General features: G+C 45.6%; 1 protein-coding gene across 1 annotated transcript in view; it reads right to left on the bottom strand.

Annotated features, from left to right (window-relative positions):
- The window catches only part of ARID3B (AT-rich interaction domain 3B), a 33,921-nt gene that overhangs the window by 5,488 nt on the left and 8,454 nt on the right, over positions 1 to 19,979 (bottom strand). The window contains exons 3-7 of the mRNA XM_059482574.1: positions 15,647 to 15,718; positions 13,827 to 13,899; positions 3,543 to 3,726; positions 1,179 to 1,432; positions 302 to 559 (exon numbers count right to left, since the gene is read on the bottom strand). Coding sequence (XP_059338557.1) covers positions 302 to 559; positions 1,179 to 1,432; positions 3,543 to 3,726; positions 13,827 to 13,899; positions 15,647 to 15,718 — 841 coding nt within the window. The remainder of the gene's footprint in view (positions 1 to 301; positions 560 to 1,178; positions 1,433 to 3,542; positions 3,727 to 13,826; positions 13,900 to 15,646; positions 15,719 to 19,979) is intronic.

Below are 19,979 nucleotides of genomic sequence, written 5' to 3' on the forward strand. Positions count from 1 at the left end.
CAGTGCTGCCTGGAGAGACAGCCCAGCCCCAGCTGAGCACTGGCACCTTTCAGGAAGTTTAGGGAGTGATAAGGTCACCCCTGAGTCTCTTTTTCTCCTGAATCTGGGCTGGATTTGGATGAGCACGAGAAAAAGCCCAGCAAGAAAACCCAACAAAATCTTGCACCTGAACACCTCCATGCCAACAATGCTGGAATGGAGGTGACCCAGAGGTCACTCAGAGCTGACCCAGCCGTGTGTGTGTGACATTCCAGGCTGGGACCTTTCCCTCCCTGCAGCTTACTGAGGAGCTCAGCCTCACCTTTCCCGTTGATTTTGATCTTCATGGGGAGCTGCCGGGCCATGCTGAACAGGTTGCGCTGCAGGGCCTGCTGCACCAGCCGCTGCTCCTCCTCCGTCATGCGCGGCACCTTCTTCTCCGGGGGCTCTCCCGCCTCCAGCCTCTCCCTCAGCTGCTCCAGCGTGGCCGTCCTGGCTGCCACCGAGGCCTGCTGGCCACCCAGTGTCACCGGCACGGCCACGCGGCTCGGCATGGGCACCGTCAGCGGCACGCCGTCACCTGGGCCACGAGGGGACACTCAGCCAGGGCACACTGCCAGCACCACAGTCCCACATTCCCAGGCCATGCAGTTTATCATGGACACGGTCAGGAGGGGTCACTCAGCCAGGGGACACCACCAGAAGGGGTCACTCAGCCAGGGGACACTGCCAACACCCCGATCCCACATTCCCAGGCCACACGGTCAGGAGGGGTCACTCAGCCAGGGGACATTGGCAGGACCACAGTTCCACATTCCCAGGCCATGCAATGTGGCATGGACACGGTCAGGAGAGGTCACTCAATCAGGGGACACTGCCAGTGCCACAGTCCCACATTCCCAGGCCACACGGTCAGGAGGGGGACACTCAGCCAGGGGACGTTGCCAGCATCCTGCTCCCACACTGCCAGGCCACACAGTCAGGAGGGGTCACTCAGCCAGGGGACACGGCCCACACCACAGTCCCACATTCCCAGGCCATGTGGCTCGGCACGGGCACTGTCAGGAGAGGTCACTCAGCCAGGGGACACTGCCAGGAAGTCACTCAGCCAGGGGACATTGCCAGGAGGTGTCACTCAGCCAGAGCACACTGCCCACACCACAGTCCCACACTCCCAGCGCCGCCATGGCCCTGCTGACCTTTCCTGAGGGCCGGTGAGACGCGGGGGTTGCCGGTGGTGCTGCCCGGCGCCACGCCGATGATGGGGAAGCGGATTTTGGGGGGGGACAGCAGGGAAGGAGGCCCCGGCGGGGATGGGGAGTAGCTGAACAGCGAGGAGCTGTAGCTGGGCCGCCGGCCCTCGCGCCGGTTGCCGTCGATGGCAGCCTGGAGCTCGGCCGGGGAGCTCAGGGACTTCTTCTCGCACTCGTAGGCATAGAGGTACTTCATGTACCTGGAGAGGGACACACAGACAGGGATAATTCAGGTGGCACAGGGACAGGAGACTCATCCTGAGGCGCTCAGAAGGTTTGGAGTGTTTGGATGCATGGCTTGATATGGATGCGGTCAGTGTTTGGAGGAAAATGTGCCATTGGACATTCCTGATCCCATGAGGGTGGGGGAATTTCTTCACAACTGGAATATCCTCAAAGGATCATCCAGAATTCCCTCACAATTGAGTTATTAGCAATAAATCACCCAGAATTCCCTCAAAACTGAAATATCATCTATAAACCACCTGTAATCCCCTCACAACTGAACTACTCTCTATAAATCATCCATAATCCCCTCACAACTGAAATATTATTTATAAATCACCCAGAATTGCCTCACAACTGAAATATCATCTATAAATAATCCAGAATTCCATCACAACTGAAATATTATTTATAAATCACTCAGAATTCCCTCACGACAGAAATACTGAATATAAATAATCCATAATTCCCTCACAACTGAATTATTATTTATAAATCACCCAGAATTCCCTCACAACAGAAATATTGAATATAAATCACCCAGAATTCCCTTACAACTGAAATATCCTCTGCAGTTCATCCAGAATTCCTTCACAACTGAAATATCCTCTGCAGTTCATCCAGAATTCCCTCACAACTGAAATATTATTTATAAATCACCCAGAATTCCCCCACAACTGACATATCATCTATAAATGATTCAGAATTCCCTCACAACTGAATTATTATTTATAAATCACCCAGAATTCCCTCACAACTGAAATGTCCTCTATAAATGATCCAGAATTCCCCCACAACTGAAATATTTATAAATCACCCAGAATTGCCTCACAACTGAAATATCATCTATAAATGATCCAGAATTGCCCCACAACTGAAATGTTATTTGTAAATCACCCAGAATTCCCTCACGACAGAAATATTGAATATAAATCATCCAGAATTCCCCCACAACTGAAAAAAAGAGGCAAAAAGGCCAGGGCTGGAGAGAGGTGAGGGTGAGAATTCCCTTCAGGAGCTCATTAGGCTGAGGCACCATTTCTGCCTTTTACAGGCTTTACATTGGCCAGTCTATTCTAAGTATTTACTAATAATACTACTACTAATAATTATATTATAATATATATGATATATAATATATAAAAGACATTGTATATTATATTATTAGTAACAATAATATTTACTACTAATAATTTCCTATTAAGAATTACTAATAATAGGTATTTAGTAAAAGATATATCTAACAATAATAAAAGACTATCAACACAAACACCTAATAATAATCATCTAACAACAGCTAAATACGCAATAATAGCAAATATCCAACAGCAAATGTCCAATACCAGATAAATATCCAATAATCTTAATTGGATTATTCCAATAATATCCAATTATTGATATCATATATCAATATATACATTAAAAATTATAGTGATTATATATTTAAAAATATAAATGTAATGATATATCAATAATATATAATTTGTATATTATAAATTTATAATATACATTAATGATATATTTATATAAATATGTTAAATTTATAAAAGATTTATATCTTTTATACAATAAATAAAATATTAATAAATATATACATATTTATATGTTTAAATATATACATATTTATATCTATATAAGTATACTATGTATTTCTTATATATTTATATAAGAAATATATTTAAATATATGTTTATAAAGTGTTTATATATTTTATATAAAAATATATGTAATTATAAATACATAAATAGTTATCTATTTAAATATAGACATATTTATAGAAATAGACAGCATATATTTATTATATATTTACATAACAAATGTGAATATATAATTTTATATTTATAAAATGTGTATATTATATATAAGTATATTATATAAAATATTTTATATTCAAACAAATATTTATATAACTATATCATTTATTATTATATTTATATAATAAAATATATTAAATTATATTTATAAAATGCTTATATATTTTATAAAAATATTATATTTATAAATAGAAAATATTTTATATTTAAACATACACATATTTGTATTTATATAAATATGAGTATTTTCTATTTCTCCTTCTAAACTCACTGTGTGCGCAGGGTGAAGGCGGCGCTGGTGATGGAGGTGGGCAGGTTAAGGCCTTTGGTGATTTCCCTCCAGATCTTCTTGTTGATGATCTCCACCAGCCCACCCTTCTCTGTCACCAGCTTGTAGAGCATGTAGAGATCCAGGATCTGCTTGGCCATGATGGGGATCCTGTTGATGGGAGTTCCTGGAGAAAAGAACATGGAGAGATGAGGGCACCACCTCAGGGGGATCCAGCTCTCTGCTTTAAGAGGAGCAGATCCAGGATCTGCTTGGCCATGATGGGGATCCTGTTGATGGGAGTTCCTGGAAAAAGGAACATGGAGAGATGAGGGCACGGGCAGCTCAGGGGGATCCAGCTCTCTCTGCCCTAACAGGAAATTCAGGGAATTTGCAGCCTGGCTCGAGGTCTTTCCATGGAAAACCCTTTCCTGTGGGTAAAGGGAATTAGCAGAGCAATAAAAACCTGCAGCTCCTGGAATAGAAAGAGGGGAAGTTGGGACTATTGAATGGGTTTTATGAGCTCAGGGTTCAAATCCTTGGATAAAAATGTTCCCTCATCCCTCAGGATGTGCTGTTTGCCTGGGAACAGCAGGAGCAAGGGAATCAGCACTGGAGAACATCTCTCCCCCACAGAATTCCATCCTCCCTCACATGTTCAACATTTGGAACAACCTGGAGATGTCACTTTCATATTTTTGAAAAATCCCTTTGCCAGGATTTCTTCTCCTGGGGAGCTGAGAAGCCTCAGAGAAGAATGAAAACAATAATTATCTGATTGCTTCTCCCTGTTTTGCTGCTTTGGAATGTGGTCTGGAGATTGTTTATCCAACAAATGGTTGCTTGATTTAGTTTTACATGAATTGTTTTGACTTAATGACCAATCACAGCCAGCTGTGTCAGACTCTGAGGAGTCAGTCACGAGTTTTTATCATCATTCTTTGTAACCTTCTGTGAGTTTTTATCATCATTCTTTGTAACCTTCTGTCTGTATCCTCTTTCTTTAATATAGTTTTAGTATAGCATAATGTGATATAATAAAATAATAAATCAGCCTTCTGAGAACATGGAGTCAGACTCATCTCTTCACCTCATCCTGGGGACCCTGCAAATCCCACATGGAGAGGTAAACAAAGGCTGCTCCTTCCACAGAACTTCCAGCCTCCCACTCCTTTTCCCTCCCAAACAATTCCCTGACAAGGCCACAGCAGCTCTGAGCATCCCCAAACCAGCCCCTCCTCCATCCTTCCTGCTTGGTTCTGTGTATTTTGGGTTAATCTGGAAGAAAATCTGATTTTTAACCTCCCCCTTTTTGGCAGCTCCTGGAAGCGCCAACGCCCAACCTTGGGGGATTGAGGCACGGAGAGGAAGAAGGAATAATAAAAAGCTGAAGTGGCAGAGCTTTTATTTGGCCTGGGAAACTCTGTCCTGGATCAAAGGGCCGCCCAGCCCATCCTGTCCCCACAATGGGCAGCCCCAGCCTGGCAGGAAGGCTGGGAGGGGGGCAGGGGACAATTGTGGAATCCCCAGTCCCCAGGGGAGGCTGGTGCCACTGCTGGCAGCCCCTGATCCCCAAGTTTATGGCCCTATAAATGAGTTTATTCCGTGCCATGAAAGGAGCCCTGCAGATGTCCTTGTCACACATCCAAGGGGGATTTTTTTTTCCTTGTCTTTTCTTTGGGAATCCCATTAGGCATTAGTAGCTTGTGGTGCCAATTCCCACAGGTTAACGAGATGCTGGATAAAACAGCCCAGTTTTGCAGCTCTAAAGGGCTGAAAACCTCACAGATTCAAAGTGTTTCAATTTATATCAATCCCATCCTTGTCCAAGCAGCCCAAGGAGCAGATCCCACAACCCCTTCCCATATTTCAGGGCCACAGACCTCTGAGGGAGCACAGAGGGAAACCCAAACCCTCCAAACTCTCTGTGGCTCCACCCCTGCCTCCCAAAAATCCTAAATTTCCTCTGGTTTTTTCCTGAGCATCCATTTTGTCTAGGGGTGACAGCAGCACTGGGAATCAGGGCATGATCAAGTTACCTCCAGCTGTCACTCATCACCTGAGTCACACCCGCAGGGAAAACAGGGAAATATTTCCTTCCAAAGCCCCCAGGACACCCCAAAATTCCCCTCCTTTCATTAATTAGCCACAGCAGCAAAGCCTTTGCTGGGCTGGGGGAGGATGAAGCCCCTCTCACCCCAGTTTTCCAAATCCAATTAAAGGAATGGCATTAATTTGTCCAGCAGGGACTTTCATCCAGATGGAGAGTGAGAGGGTCCCTGTTTAGCTGAGTTTATAAATGTGTGTTTTTATCTAAATCTCGATTTAGCTGAGTTTATAAATGAGATTTTGGTGCACTTTGCTGTTTAAAGCAAAGCTGTCTTGGGGGTGCTGAGCTGATGGAATTATTGCAGCTCCTGGGACAGTTCTGTTCCTGCTGCAAAGTTTCTCAGCTGCACAAAGAAAATTTATTTTGGGGGAGGAAACCAAACTCGAGGTTTTATCTCAGTGGATTAATTTATATTCTGTGTAAACACATTTAGCTGAGTGTTTCTGTATAAAGCCCTGTTTAGCTGAATTTATAACTGTGTGTTTTGATCTAAATCTCAATTTACCTGGGTTTATAAATGAAATTTTGGGGCACTTTGGTCCTGTTTAAAAAAAGCTGTCCTGGGGTGCTGAGGTGATGGGACTATTGCAGCTCCTGGGAGCTCTTCTGTCCCTGCTGCAAAGTTTCTCAGCTGCACAAAGAAATTTTATCATTTAACCATACTTGAGGTTTTATCACAGTGGATAAATTTATATTCTGTGTGTAAACACATTTTGCTGAGTGTTTCTGTATAAAGCCCTGTTTAGCTGAATTTAAAGCTTTGCTTTAAAGTACCCCAAAATCTCTATTAATAAACTCAGCTAAATAGGGACTGATACAGAAACACTCAGTTAAATGTGTTTACACACAATACAAATTAATCCACTGAGATAAAACCTCAAGTTTGGTTTCTCCTCTCCCAAAATAAAATTTCTTTGTGCAGCTGAGAAACTTTACAGCAAGGAGAGAACTGTCCCAGGAGCTGCAATAATTTCAGCACCCCCTGGAAAGCTTCCCTCTCTCAGCTGTGCTTTATACAAGACCAAAGTGCCCCAAAATTTCATTTATAAACCCAGCTAAACAGGGACTGATATAAAAAAACTCAGCTAAACATGTTTACACACAATATAAATTAATCCACTGAGATAAAACCTCAAGTTTGGTTTCCCCCTCCCCAAAATAAAATTTCTTTGTGCAGCTGAGAAACTTTGCAGCAGGGACAGAAGAGCTCCCAGGAGCTTGAATAATTTCAGCACCCCCTGAACACCTTCCCTCCCTCAGCTGTGCTTTAAACAGGACCAAAGTGCCCCAAAATTTCATTTATAAACCCAGCTACACAGGGATTTAGACAGAAACACTCATTTAGAAACTCTGTTACACAAGATAAAACCTCAAGTTTGGTTTCCCCCTCCCCAAAATAAAATTTCTTTGTGCAGCTGAGAAACTTAGCAGCACGGACAGAACTGCTCCGAGGAGCTGCAATAATTTCATTTTCCACTGCAATAATTCCATTTTCCACTGCAATAATTCCATTTTTCACTGCAATAACTCCACTTTCCACTGCAATAATCACATTTTCCACTGCAATAATTCCATTTCCCACGTGTTCCCCCAGCAGTGCCCCGCAGGTCCCGCGGTGCCGGTGAATTCCCGGTGTTTTCCAGAGGGATTTGGTGCCCCGGGGAAGGTGATCAAGGCAGGGTTTATTGGGCAGCCCCAGCGCTGCCACAGGAAAGGCTGAAGGGCAGGGCCTGGCTGGGCAGGGCTGTCAGGGCTGTGATGGATTACTGTCATCTGGCAGCGCCAGGATTAATGAGCCCGGGGCCAGGGGGCAGAATTCCAGAGGGAAAGGTCAGAGCCGGGGCCACGGCACAAGACTTTGCTGCCTTTTGATGGTAAACTGATTTTACTGTACTGGCAAGGCTCCTGCCCCGAGCCAGGGGAAGATCCTCCTCTCTGTTTCCTCAGAAAATAACTTCTCCTGCCTCTCAGCCCCGTAACTTGGCCCATCCCAGCCCCATCACTTGGCTTCCCAACTCCATAACCTGGCTCATCTCAGCTCCATCACTTGGATCATCCCAGCTCTGTAATTTGGCTTCCCAACTCCATCACTTGGCCCATCCCAGCCCCATAGCTTGGCTCACATCAGCCCCATAATTTGGCTCATCCCAGCCCCATCACTTGGCTCATCCCAGCTCTGTAATTTGGCTCATTCCAGCCCCATCACCTGGCTTCCCAGCTCCATCACTTGGCTCAATCCCAGCCCCATAATTTTCCTCATCTCAGCTCCATAACTTGGTTCATCCCAGCCCCATAGCCCATCTCATACCAGCCCCATAATTTGGTTCATCCCAGCCCTGTAACTTGGCTCATCCCAGCTCCATAACCCATCTCATCCCAGCCCCATCACTTGGTTCATCTCAGACCCATCTACTGGCTTATCCCGGACCCATAATTTTCCTCATCTCAGCTCCATAACCTGGCTCATCCCAGCTCACAACTTGGCTTGTCCCAGCCCCATCCCTTGGCTCATCCCAGCCACACCACTTGCTTCATCCCAGTCCCATAACTTGGCTCACCCCAGCCCCATAACCTGGCTCATCTCAGCTCCATAGCTTGGTTCATCCCAGCTCCGTATTTTGGCTCATCCCAGCTCCATAACCTGGCTCACATCAGCCCCACGATTTGGCTCATCCCAGCCCCCTAACTTGGCTCATCTCAACCCTGTGTCCTGGCTCATCCCAGCTCTGTAATTTGGCTCATCCCGGCTCCATCATTTGGCTCATTCCAGCTCCATCCCCTGGCTCATGCCTGCTCTGTTATTAGGCTCATCCCAGCCCCATAACCTGGCTCACCCCAGCCTCATAATCTGGCTCATCCCAGCTCCATCCCCTGGCTCATCCCAGCCCCATAACCTGGCTCATCTCAACCCCCTAATTTGGCTCATCCCAGCCCCATCACTGGGCTAACCCCAGCCCCATAACTTGGCTCGCACCAGCTCCATCACTTGTTTCCTCTCAGCTCCATCCCTTGGCTCATCCCAGCCAAAGGAGGGGCACAAGGAATCTGTTCCCACTGGGAAAGGGAAGCTGCAGAGTCATCCCAAGGGCTCCTGGTTTTCTGAGCAGAAAGGCAGCCACAATCCAGGTTTCTGGGATAAAGGGTTTCCCAGAGGAAGGCTGACTGGAGCCATAAACATCTGTGGCCTTTCAGGGAATGTCTACCACATAATTCACAGAATCACCAGGTTGGAAGGGACCTTCAAGATCATCAGGTCCAACCCAGCCCCAACACCTCACCTAAACCCTGGCACCCAGTGCTACACCCAGGCTGTGTTAAACACACCCAGGGATGGGGACTCCACCACCTCCCTGGGCAACCATTCCAGAACTTTTATCACCCTTTCTGTAAAAAACTTTCTCCTAATATCCAAACTATATTTTCCTTGAAAAGCTTTTTCCCCTCCCTAACCCCCTGAACTGAAGTAGATGTGTCTGATTTGGCCCCTACAACCAGCAGAAATTCAGGATGCCCTGAGCAATATAGTTTTGTGTTACCCTAAAAATCACATCTGGAAAGTAATGACACTTTCTTAATTCTTATTGATTAGCACCTGGTTAAGAGAGGAACGTGGGACAAAGTGTGGGTGCAGCCACAGGTGCCCAGATCACCTCCATGCCATGGGCACTTGCTCCAAAGCTTCTTTAAAAGACAACCAACCATCAGAGGGGCTAAACAGCAACTGGGCAATTAATCTTGAAGAAAAAGGAGCTGAACAAAACTATTAAAAAAGCACAATTGTTGATGAATCAAATAAGTCAATACAGTCTCCTCTGTTCCCGAGAGCCTCAGGAACAGGCCTCTGACCTGTCAGACCTCAAGCTGGAGATGCAGACTGAGGAAAACTGCCCCAAAAATGGGTTTGAGGTGAATTTTATGGCTTTCCTTGGCCTCCATGCCAGAGATTCCCTTCCACACAGGGATTTCCAGCAGCCTAAGCCACGACTTGTCCTGCACAAAGAGCATTTAATCACACCCAGCTCCGCTTTTTAATCACCTCCCACCTACCCTTATCCAATTTCCTCACACAAGTGTCCATTTTACAGCAAGGAACAAAGGAGGTGAGAATCCCCAGGGTTTGTTCAGCACAGAGATGTTGAAATCTCACTAAAATGAGATTTTTTTCACTCCCACTGCAGTGAAAACCAGGCAGGGAAAAGACATTTTTAAGGCACAACCTGTAGCAGGTAAATAAAAAGCTGCTCTTCCCACTCCAAATATGTTCAGGGGAGATTCTGTAGCAGGCAGCCAGAAGGAACAGGTTTTCCCCCCAGGAAATTGGGAAAGCCCACAGTGATTTGAAATAATACTGAGCCAAATCTCAAGAAAAACAGAATTTCATGTTTCATCTTTGAAGGGAGGCACAGTAATTCCGTGGGGTGTGGGAATTCCCAGCTGAACAGAGGGAAAATTCATTTTACAGCAGCAAATCAATTCCACATCCCTGAGCTGTCTCAGCTCCTGGTTTGCTCAAATCCCTCACCAAGGAGAGATCCTGGCTGGTGCAGGGGTTCAGCCTGAGATTGATGGGGTTTGGCTCTCCAGAGCTGGCAGAAAAAGGAACAGGGACCCCATGGGGAGCTGCAGTCCTTGGAATGGAGATCCCAGGGAGAGCTGCAATCCCTGATCCTGCCCTGATCCCATGGGGAGCTGCAATCCCTGATCCTGGGGATCCCATGGGAAGCTGCAATCCCTGATCCTGCCCTGATCCCATGGGGAGCTGCACTCCCTGATCCTGGGGATCCCATGGGAAGCTGCAATCCCTGATCCTGCCCTGATCCCATGGGGAGCTGCAATCCCTGATCCCATGGGGGGCTGCAATCCCTGATCCCATGGGGAGCTGCAATCCCTGATCCCATGGGGGGCTGCAATCCCTGATGCCATCCTGATCCCACAGGGAGCTGCAATCCCTGACCCTGCCCTGATCCCATGGGGAGCTGCACTCCCTGATCCCATGGGGAGCTGCAATCCCTGATCCTGCCCTGATCCCATGGGGAGCTGCAATCCCTGATCCCATGGGGAGCTGCAATCCCTGACCCTGCCCTGCACCAGGACCCCACAGAGCTGCAATCTTTGACTGAAGACAGAAAACAATCAGGATGGGAGTTCATAACCTGGAGCTGTAATTGACATTTAACTCCAATATGCAAACTGACCAGAACTCATGAAAGTGAGAGACCTCATGACCAGCTGTCCATTTTTGTGACCATTTTGGGTCCATTTTGGCTGGGTTTTGGGCTCATCCTGTAGCCTTGGCTGATCTCTTGTGCTGCCCAAGGTGGATCCACTGAGGAGATCCCTTTAATAAATCCCTGCTTTATTCTTGAGCTCAGTCCAGTCCCTGTTCTAGCTCAGCCTTCCCAAGGCATCACCCCCAGCCCTGCTGTCCCACCTTCCCTGTGCCCACCTGCCCCTCCCAGGAAGAAAACCCCACAAAGGCCAGTTCCAGCTTGTCTCTGGTGTCCCCTTCTAGGAACAAAACCCCACAAAGGCCAGTTCCAGTCTCCCAGAAAGAAAATCCCACAAAGCCCAATGCCAGCCTCCTTCTGCTGTCCCCTCCCAGGAACAAAACCCCACAGAGGCCAGTTCCAGCCTCCCAAGATCAAAACCGCAAAAAGACCAGTGCCAGTTTGTCTCTGGTGTCCCCTTCTAGGAACAAAACCCCACAAAAGGCAGTTCCAGCCTCCCAGGAACAAAACCCCAAAAAGACCAGTTCCAGCTTCCCTCTTGTGTCCCTTTCTAGGAACAAAACCCCACAAAAGGCAGTTCCAGCCTCCCAGGAACAAAACTCCACAAAGGCCAGTGCCAGCCTCCTTCTGGTATCCCCTTCCAGGAACAAAACCCCACAGAGGCCAGTTCCAACCTCCTAGAAAGAAAACCCCACAAAAGGCAGATCCAGCTTGTCTCTGGTGTCCCCTTCTAGGAACAAAACCCCACAAAGGCCAGTTCCAGCCTCCCAAGAACAAAACCCCAAAAAGACCAGTGCCAGCCTCCTGCTGGTATCCCCTTCCATGAACAAAACCCAAAAAAGGCCAGTTCCAGCTTGTTTCTGGTGTCCCTTTCTAGGAACAAAACCCCACAAAGGCAGTTCCATCTTTCCAGGAACAAAACCCCACAAAGGCCAGTTCCAGCCTCCCAGAAAGAAAACCCCACAAAAGCCAGTTCCAGCTTCTTTCTGGTGTCTCCTCACAGAAAGAAAACCCCCAAACCCCACAAAGGCAGTTCCAGCCTCCCAGGAACAAAACCCCACAAAGGCCAGTTCCAGCCTCCCTCTGATGTCCCTTTCCATGGTTTCTGCAGCTCCAGGGCCCTTTTATGGCTTTTGGGAACAACCCTACACATCTGATCTGTGTTAGAGCTGCTCCTTCCCAGGGGCATCCCAAAACCATCCCAATCTTTTCATCCCTGCAGTGAAATCCCATTAATCTCTGCAGTTTCTGCTCCCTCAGCTCCTCCTGGCCAGCAGCAAATCCCTGGGTTTAAGGTTTTTACAGGGAGATTTTTATTGGCAGAGCTGATTCCCGGCCCCACAGACACCAGGGGCAAATTGAGCAGCTCTTCACACTCTGCTCTCAGGAGAGGAGATGGATTTGGGGTTTTTTGGGAACCAGGCAGTTCTTGAGTCTGGGATTGGGATGTCAGAAACTTTGCTCAAAGGGGAAGAGTTGGATTTGGGGTTTTTGGGAACCAGGCAGCTCTTGAGATTGGGATTGGGTTGTTAGAAACACTTTGCCCTCAGGAGAGCTGGATTTGGGGTTTTGGGAACCAAGCAGCTCTTGAGTCTGGGACTGGGATTATACAAACACTTTGCTCCAAGGAGAGGAGTTGGATTTGGGGTTTTTTGGGAACCAGGCAGCTCTTGAGTCTGGGACTGGGATGCTGGAAACACTTTGCTCAAAGAGGAGGAGCTGGATTTGCGTTTTTTTGGGAACAAAGCAGTTCTTCGGCCCAGAATTGGGATGTTAGAAAAACACTGCTCTCAGAAGAGCTGGATTTGGGGTTTTTGGGAACCAGGCAGCTCTTCAGATGGGGACTGGGATGTCAGAAACACTCTGCTCTCAGGACAGACAGATTTGGGGTTTTTTGGGAACAAGGCAGCTCTTCAGACTGAGATTGGGATGTCAGAAACACTTTGCTCAAAGAGGAGGAGCTGGATTTGTTGTTTTTTTTTTTTAAACCAGACTGGGATTTTAAAAACACTTTGTTCTCAGGAGAGGAAATGGATTTGGGGTTTTTGGGAACAAGGCAGCTCTCGAGTCTGGGATTGGGATGTTAGAAACACTTGCTCAAAAGGGAAGAGTTGGATTTGGGGTTTTGGGGAACCAGGCAGCTCTTCAGAATGGGATTGGGATGTCAGAACCACTCTACTCTCAGAAGAGCTGGATTTGGAGTTTTGGGGAACCAGGCAGCTCTTGAGTCTGGGACTGGGATTTTAAAAACACTCTGCTCTCAGGAGAGGAGCTGGATTTGGTTTTTTTTTTGGGAACAAGGCAGCTCTTGAGTCTGTGATTCAGATGTTAGAAACACTTTGTCCTCAGGAGAGCTGGATTTGGGTTTTTTTGGGGGAATAAAGCAGCTCTTGAGTCTGGGATTGGGATTTTAAAAACACTTTGCCCTCAGGAGTGACAGATTTGGGTTTTTTTTTGGGAACCAGGCAACTATTGAGTCTGGAATTAAGATTTTAAAAACACTTTGCACTCAGAAGCGACAGATTTGGGGTTTTTTGGGAACAAAGCAGCTCTTCAGCCCAGGATTGGGACATCAGAAATGCTTTGCTCACAGGAGAGGAGATGGGTTTGGGCTTTTTTGGGAACCAGGCAGATCTTCAGAAAGGGACTGGGATATTAGAACCACTCTACTCTCAGGAGAGCTGGATTTGGGGTTTTTGGGAACCAGGCAGCTCTTGAGTCTGGGATTGGGATGTCAGAAACACTTTGCTCTGTGCCACTGACACCTCAGGGCACAATTAATTTAATCAAATTAAAATAATCTAATTTACAGGGCAGATCTCCCTGCTGCTGCCCTCCAATGCCAAGGGCAATGCCCCAAACCCCAGGATTTGTTTTTTCCAGCCTGAGGAGGGAAGAATTCCCTCTCCTGCCCCGTGTCAGCCCTGAATGCCAGGAAAGCTCACTCACCCCTCTTCTGCATGAAGATGAAGAGATCATCCAGGAACTCCTTCCTCTCAGGGTCACTGTCCAGCTCGTACAGCTGGGGGGACAAAGCACAGTGAGGGCACAGCTCCCACCAGACAGAACATTCCAGAATTCTGGCTGCTTCTGGGGAAAGGACAGCACAGGAGACACAGGGAGGCTCCTGGGGGCTCGGTGGTCATGGCTGGAAAGGATCCCCAGGAATGGGATGGATCCCCAGGGATTGAAAAAGAAAAATGAAAATGAAATAGATCCCCAGAAAGGAAACAGTTTCCCAAAAATTGAATGGATCCCCCAAAACAGAATAGGTGCCCAGAGATGGAAAAATAAAAAGAAAATGAAAAAGATGCCCAGAAATGGAATGGATTCCCAGGAATGGAAAGGATTCCCAAGAATGGAATTGATTCCCAGAGCTGGAAAAGAAAAATGAAAAAGATCCCCAGAAAGGAAATGGTTTCCCAGAAATTGAATGGATCCCCCAAAATTGAATGGATGTCCAGAAATGGAAAAGAGATGGAAAAATAAAAAGAAAATGAAAAAGATGCCCAGAGCTGGAATGGATTCCCAGAGCTGGAATGTATCAATAAAAATGGAATGGGATTCCCAGGGATGGAATGGATGCCCAGAGCTGGAATGGATTCCCAGAGATGGAATGGATCAACAAAAATGGAATGGATTCCCAGAGGTGGAAAAGAAAAATGAAAATGAAAATATCCCCAGGAACGGAATGGATGTGCAGAAATGGAAAAGACTCCCAGAAACTGAAAAGATTCCTAGAGATGGAATGGATTCCCAGAGATGGAAAAGAAAAATGAAAATGAAATAGAACCCCAGAAAGGAAATGGTTTCCCAGAAATTGAATGGATCCCCCAAAATGGAATGGATGCCCAGAGATGGAAAAGAAAAATGAAAATGAAAAAGATGCCCACAGCTGGAGTGGATCAACAAAAATGGAATGGGATTCCCAGGGATGGAACGGATTCCCAGAAATGGGATAAATGCCCAGAGATGGAAAGGATTCCCAGAGCTGGAATGGATCCCCAGAGGTGGAAAAGATCCCCAGGAATGGAATAAACCAAAAGCCTTCAGAAATGCCACAAACCAGCCCAGGATTGATTTGCTGTGGGAATAATTTTTAATTTGTTATTTATATTCCATTATTTATAAAGATCTATATGCAATACATATTTATAAAACAAATTCTAGATCACATTTCTACAATCAATCAATATTTACAAAATATAAATATTATATAAAATAGATATATTTATAGCATAGAAATTATATATTTAGGTAAATATTGTATAAAATATAAATATTTATAAAATAGAGCTATTTATTAATATTTATTATTTATAATTTGGGCTTGAAACAGCCAAATCATTAAAATGAATTTCTTTAGGCAGTGCATCCCAAAAGAGAGGAGCTTTTTGGGGCTGGATTCCTGGGAAGCTCTGGGACAGCAGAGCTGCCTCAGTTTAAACTGAACCCCTCCAGCTGCTGCACACTCAAATCCATGAGTACAGCATTACAGAGGGAGAATATTCCTCTCCCAGCTGGAGAAAAACTGAATTAAAGCTTTTAAATACCCAAAGTTTGGTTGTTAATTCTTATTTCAATAACAATTAAACATTTTGACCCAACACAAGACAACAAACCCCAAGACAACAAGCCCCAAGCTGCAGAACGAAGCAATTTCCCCACAAACTCCCTGCAGGGAGGGCTCTGCCACGGATCAGGGGAGGATTCCCCGAATTCCCCAAGCCCCCAAAATTCCCCAAATTGCCCAAATTGCCCAGACAGACCTTGGCAAAGTCTCGGGAGATTTCCCTTCCCCGGCCGCCGTCGCCCTCGTCGCTCCAGCTCCCGCCGCCGTTCTGGGGAGCAAAAACAGCACAGGGTGAAGGAGCGGCCCAGGGGTTTGGGGTTTTTGGGGTTTTTAGGCACAAACACACATTAAAAAAAGCAGCTGCTGGTTCAGCCTGAGGTGGTGAGAAAGGTGGGGAGGGGGTTTGTGGTTCTGTCCCAGTTTGCTGGTGTGGAATTCAGGGTATGGGGAATGTTTCTCTGTCTGGTCTAGTTTGATCCCTAGGAGAACACTGCTGTTCATCTTCATTTATGGAGATCAAAACACTTGTAAAAAAAAGATTTCAAACTAAAAGCTAAACTAGGATAAAAAAATTAAAATTAGAAGCTAAACTAAAATTTTAAAAATTAAAATTAAAAGCTAAACTAAAATGAAAAAAAAGGCTTCTAAAACTTTGGGGTGAATTAGAATCTCTGAGTGTGTGAAATAAATAGATATTTTACTGCTTTATTATTTAATAAAATAAACATATAAGTAAATAATATATCTATATAAATAATATATAAATAATATAATTTATAACATATAAATAATATACTTATTGTGTAATAGATATAATTAATAAATTATTTTATTCTTTAATAATTATTACATTTATAATAAATTCTATATCTAATATATAATTATATATAGTATATAATATATAGAATATATAATAGAATATATAATATAGATTATATAATAGATTATATATGATATAATATCTGTCATATCTATTTTATATAATATAGAATATATACTATATTATATATAGTATGATATGTTGTATATCTTTATATATTATATATATTTTATATTATATATAGAATATATAATATACACTATAATATAGATATTAGATTATATAATTATTATATAATTATTATACATTATATTATTATATCATTATATATTTTAAAATTATAATTTTAAGTATTTAATTATATGTTACTCTAATTATGTATATAATTAAATACTTATTATTACAAGTATTTAATGATATTATTTTATTATACACCCAGTTTATTACAGGGTGAAAAACTTAAGAGTTTTGGGGTTTTTTGTATGGAGATAGATAGGAGACAAGATGGAAGATTTTGGGTGTTGTTTCATATTTTTATTCTTCATCTACTCAATTTTCTGCAGTGTTTGGTTGGTTAGAAAGAGCTGAAATGTGGATGTTGGGTAAACAGACAAATAATTAGTTACTGGTAAAAAGGTTTACGAGTTAATTAAACAAAATAGTTTTAAAAAATCTCAAACTTGTGTGTTTTGTTATTTTTTGGTGCTTTTTTTGCACACTAAGTTTGGTATATAGAGGGTGTGCTGATAAGAGTAAAAATAAACAACTTGAATATGGAAAAAACTAAAAGTTCTGTTTGTTTCTTACATTTTAACACAAAACTTTTTAGGGGTTTTGTGCTAAAATTTCAAATCCTGGGAGTAGAATTTCAGCTCCCCTCCTGAGGAGCAGGATGTCACCTCCTCAGTGCCTCTGCTGGGGTGACACCCAGCACCTACAGAGGAGATTTCTGCCCTCATGTCCCTCTTTCTACCACAGAGCCCCTGGTGAAAGTGTCACCATTCCTTCCTCACCTCCAGGCCATCCTCCCTGTATTTCCCTGGAAAAGCAGGAGCAGAAGGAGGGGAATAATCCCTCTGGTGCCCTGACTCCAGGAGGATGTGGATTTTCCACCAGGGAAATTTTAAGCTCAGCTTTGCTGGATTAAGGCTCCTTAAAAAGATTTATTTGGTTAGGCCCTATTCCACTTGGGAATCACCATGCTGGAGTGGTCTCCAAAGGATGGAAACCAGCAGCTCCTGCTGGCCAGGATAACCCTGAAATAAATCCAGACACCTGAAAACACCAATTCCATAAAGTCCCAGTGCAGGGTGGGCTGGAAAAGGGAAGAGCCAAATCTACCTGGGACAAACACATGGAGAGAAAAGGTCCCAGCACCCCAAAAGCACCCCTGGGAATTCTGGAGAAATAAATTATGAATTCTGAAATAAACCAGCTGCTCCACCTGGATGGAAAGCCATGATAACTGTGAAATAAATCCAGGCACCCTGAGAACACCAACTCCATAAAGTCCCAGTGCAGGGTGGGCTGGAAAAGAGAAGAGCCAAACCAGCACCTCAAAAGCACCCCCTGGGAATTCTGGAGATGCTCCTGCACCTCAATAACCCAGCAGCTCCAGCTGGATGGAAAGCCAGGATAACCCTGAAATAAATCCAGACATCCTGAAAACACCAATTCCAAAAAGTCCTGATCTAGGACATGGTGGAAAAGGGAAGAGCCAAATCCACCTGCAACAAACCCATCGAGAGAAAAGGTGCAAAACCCCCAAAAGCACCCCCTGGGAATTCTGGAGAAATAAATTCTGAATTCTGAAATAAACCAGCAGCTCCAGCTGGATGGAAAGCCAGGATGACCCTGAAATAAATCCAGACATCCTGAGAACAACAACTCCATAGGTCCTGATCTAGCATGTGCTCGACAAAGGAAGAGCCAAACATGGGGAGAAAAGGTCCCAGCACCTCAAAAGCACCCCCTGGGAATTCTGGAGAAATAAATTCTGAAATAACCCAGCAGCTCCAGCTGGATAGAAAGCCAGGATGACCCTGAAACAGAACCAGGCATCCTAAGAACAACTCCAAAAAGTCCTGACCTAGCATCTGCTGGAAAAGGGAAGAGCCAAATCCACCTGGACAAACGCATGGGGAGAAAAGGTCCCAGCCCCCCAAAGCACCCTTTGGGGATTCTGGAGGTGCTGCAGCACCCCAAATTCCCAGCACCATCTGGCTGTGAGGCTCCCACTGAATGAGGAAGATGAAGAGCTCGTGCACAGCTCCCTAATGCCAGCTGATTGGGTTTGAGACACTAATTGCTGCTGGAAAGTCAATTAGCCCGTGAGCCCCATCAACTGAGAGATGTTTAATGGGGGATTATTGGCACTTCTGTTGTGTCAGCTGTTTGTGGCACAGGATCAATTGCCAGCTCTCTGCAGGCTGGCGTGGCTCACAGGAGGATCCATCCCAATGTCCTTTCTCCCTCAGCCTCTCTCTCTCAGCAGAGATTAACCCCACAGATTTTTGGCTAATTATGGAGGCATCCAGCTGCTCCTAAAATGTTCACTGGGATCAAACCCATGGAGCATCCAGAATGAGACAGGGGGGCAGGAAAAGGAGGCAGCTGGCATTTTTTCCCAGCCTGGACCTTGCACACTCTCCAAGGCTCAGGGATTTGTGCAGGTTCAGCTTTCTCACCCTTCCCTGGATATAAATCCAGCAAATTCTGCTTCCACAGGGAATTCTGGTCATGCTGAGAGCTTATTCCACTCCATTTGAGGGCAGGGATGAGAAAGAAGAGGGATTAAAGCAGGCAATTCCCTCCCACCAGTGAGTTTGAACTTGGGATAATTCCCAGGAATAAAACTTTTAAAGACTCTGGAAAAGTTAAACAGAACATATTTGGGTTGTTTTCTAGGAAATTTATAAAAAATAAAGGGTGATTGGACCAGGATGGCAGAGGATAAGCAGAATAAACCATTTCCCACAGCTCCACCCTGGGATCTGGGGGGCACCTCCAGGCCAAAGGAGCTTAGGGCAGCTGAGGGCAGCAGGCTCTGGCCATATGGCCACCAAAGCTGTCACCTGCTGTCACCTGCCGTGACCTGAGCTGGGGCAGCTGCTGCACCTCCTCCTGCTGCTCTGGGGACAATTCCCACTGCCAGGGGACAAGGAAAGAGCTCCTTGGGAAAGCCACCAGAGCCCCTCCCTGTGCCACCATAGCCCTCTCTGTGCCACTGACACCTCAGGGGCAACCAGAGCCCTTCCTGGGCCACCAGAACCTTCCCTGGGCCCACTGACATCTTGGGGGCCACCACAGCCCTTCCTGGGCCACCATAGCCCTCTCTGTGCCACTGACACCTCAGAGAGCCCTCTCTGTGCCCCCACAGCCCCTCCCTGTGCCACTGACACCTCAAGGGCCACCAGAGCCCTCTCTGTGCCCCCACAGCCCTCCCTGTGCCACCTGACATCTCTGGGGCCACCAGAGCCCTCCCTGGGCCACCAGAGCCCTCCATGTGCCACTGACACCTCAAGGGCCACCACGAGCCCTCTCTGTGCCACCACAGCCATCCCCTGTGTCACTGACACCTCAAGGAGCCTTCCCTGTGCCACCAGAGCCCTTCCTGTGCCCCCAACACCTCATGGACCACCACAGCCCCTCCCTGAGTCACTGACACCTCATGGGCCACCAGAGCCCTCCCTGTGCCATTGACACCTCA

This window comes from Ammospiza nelsoni, chromosome 14 (assembly GCF_027579445.1).
Source record: "Ammospiza nelsoni isolate bAmmNel1 chromosome 14, bAmmNel1.pri, whole genome shotgun sequence".
Lineage (NCBI taxonomy): Eukaryota > Metazoa > Chordata > Aves > Passeriformes > Passerellidae > Ammospiza > Ammospiza nelsoni.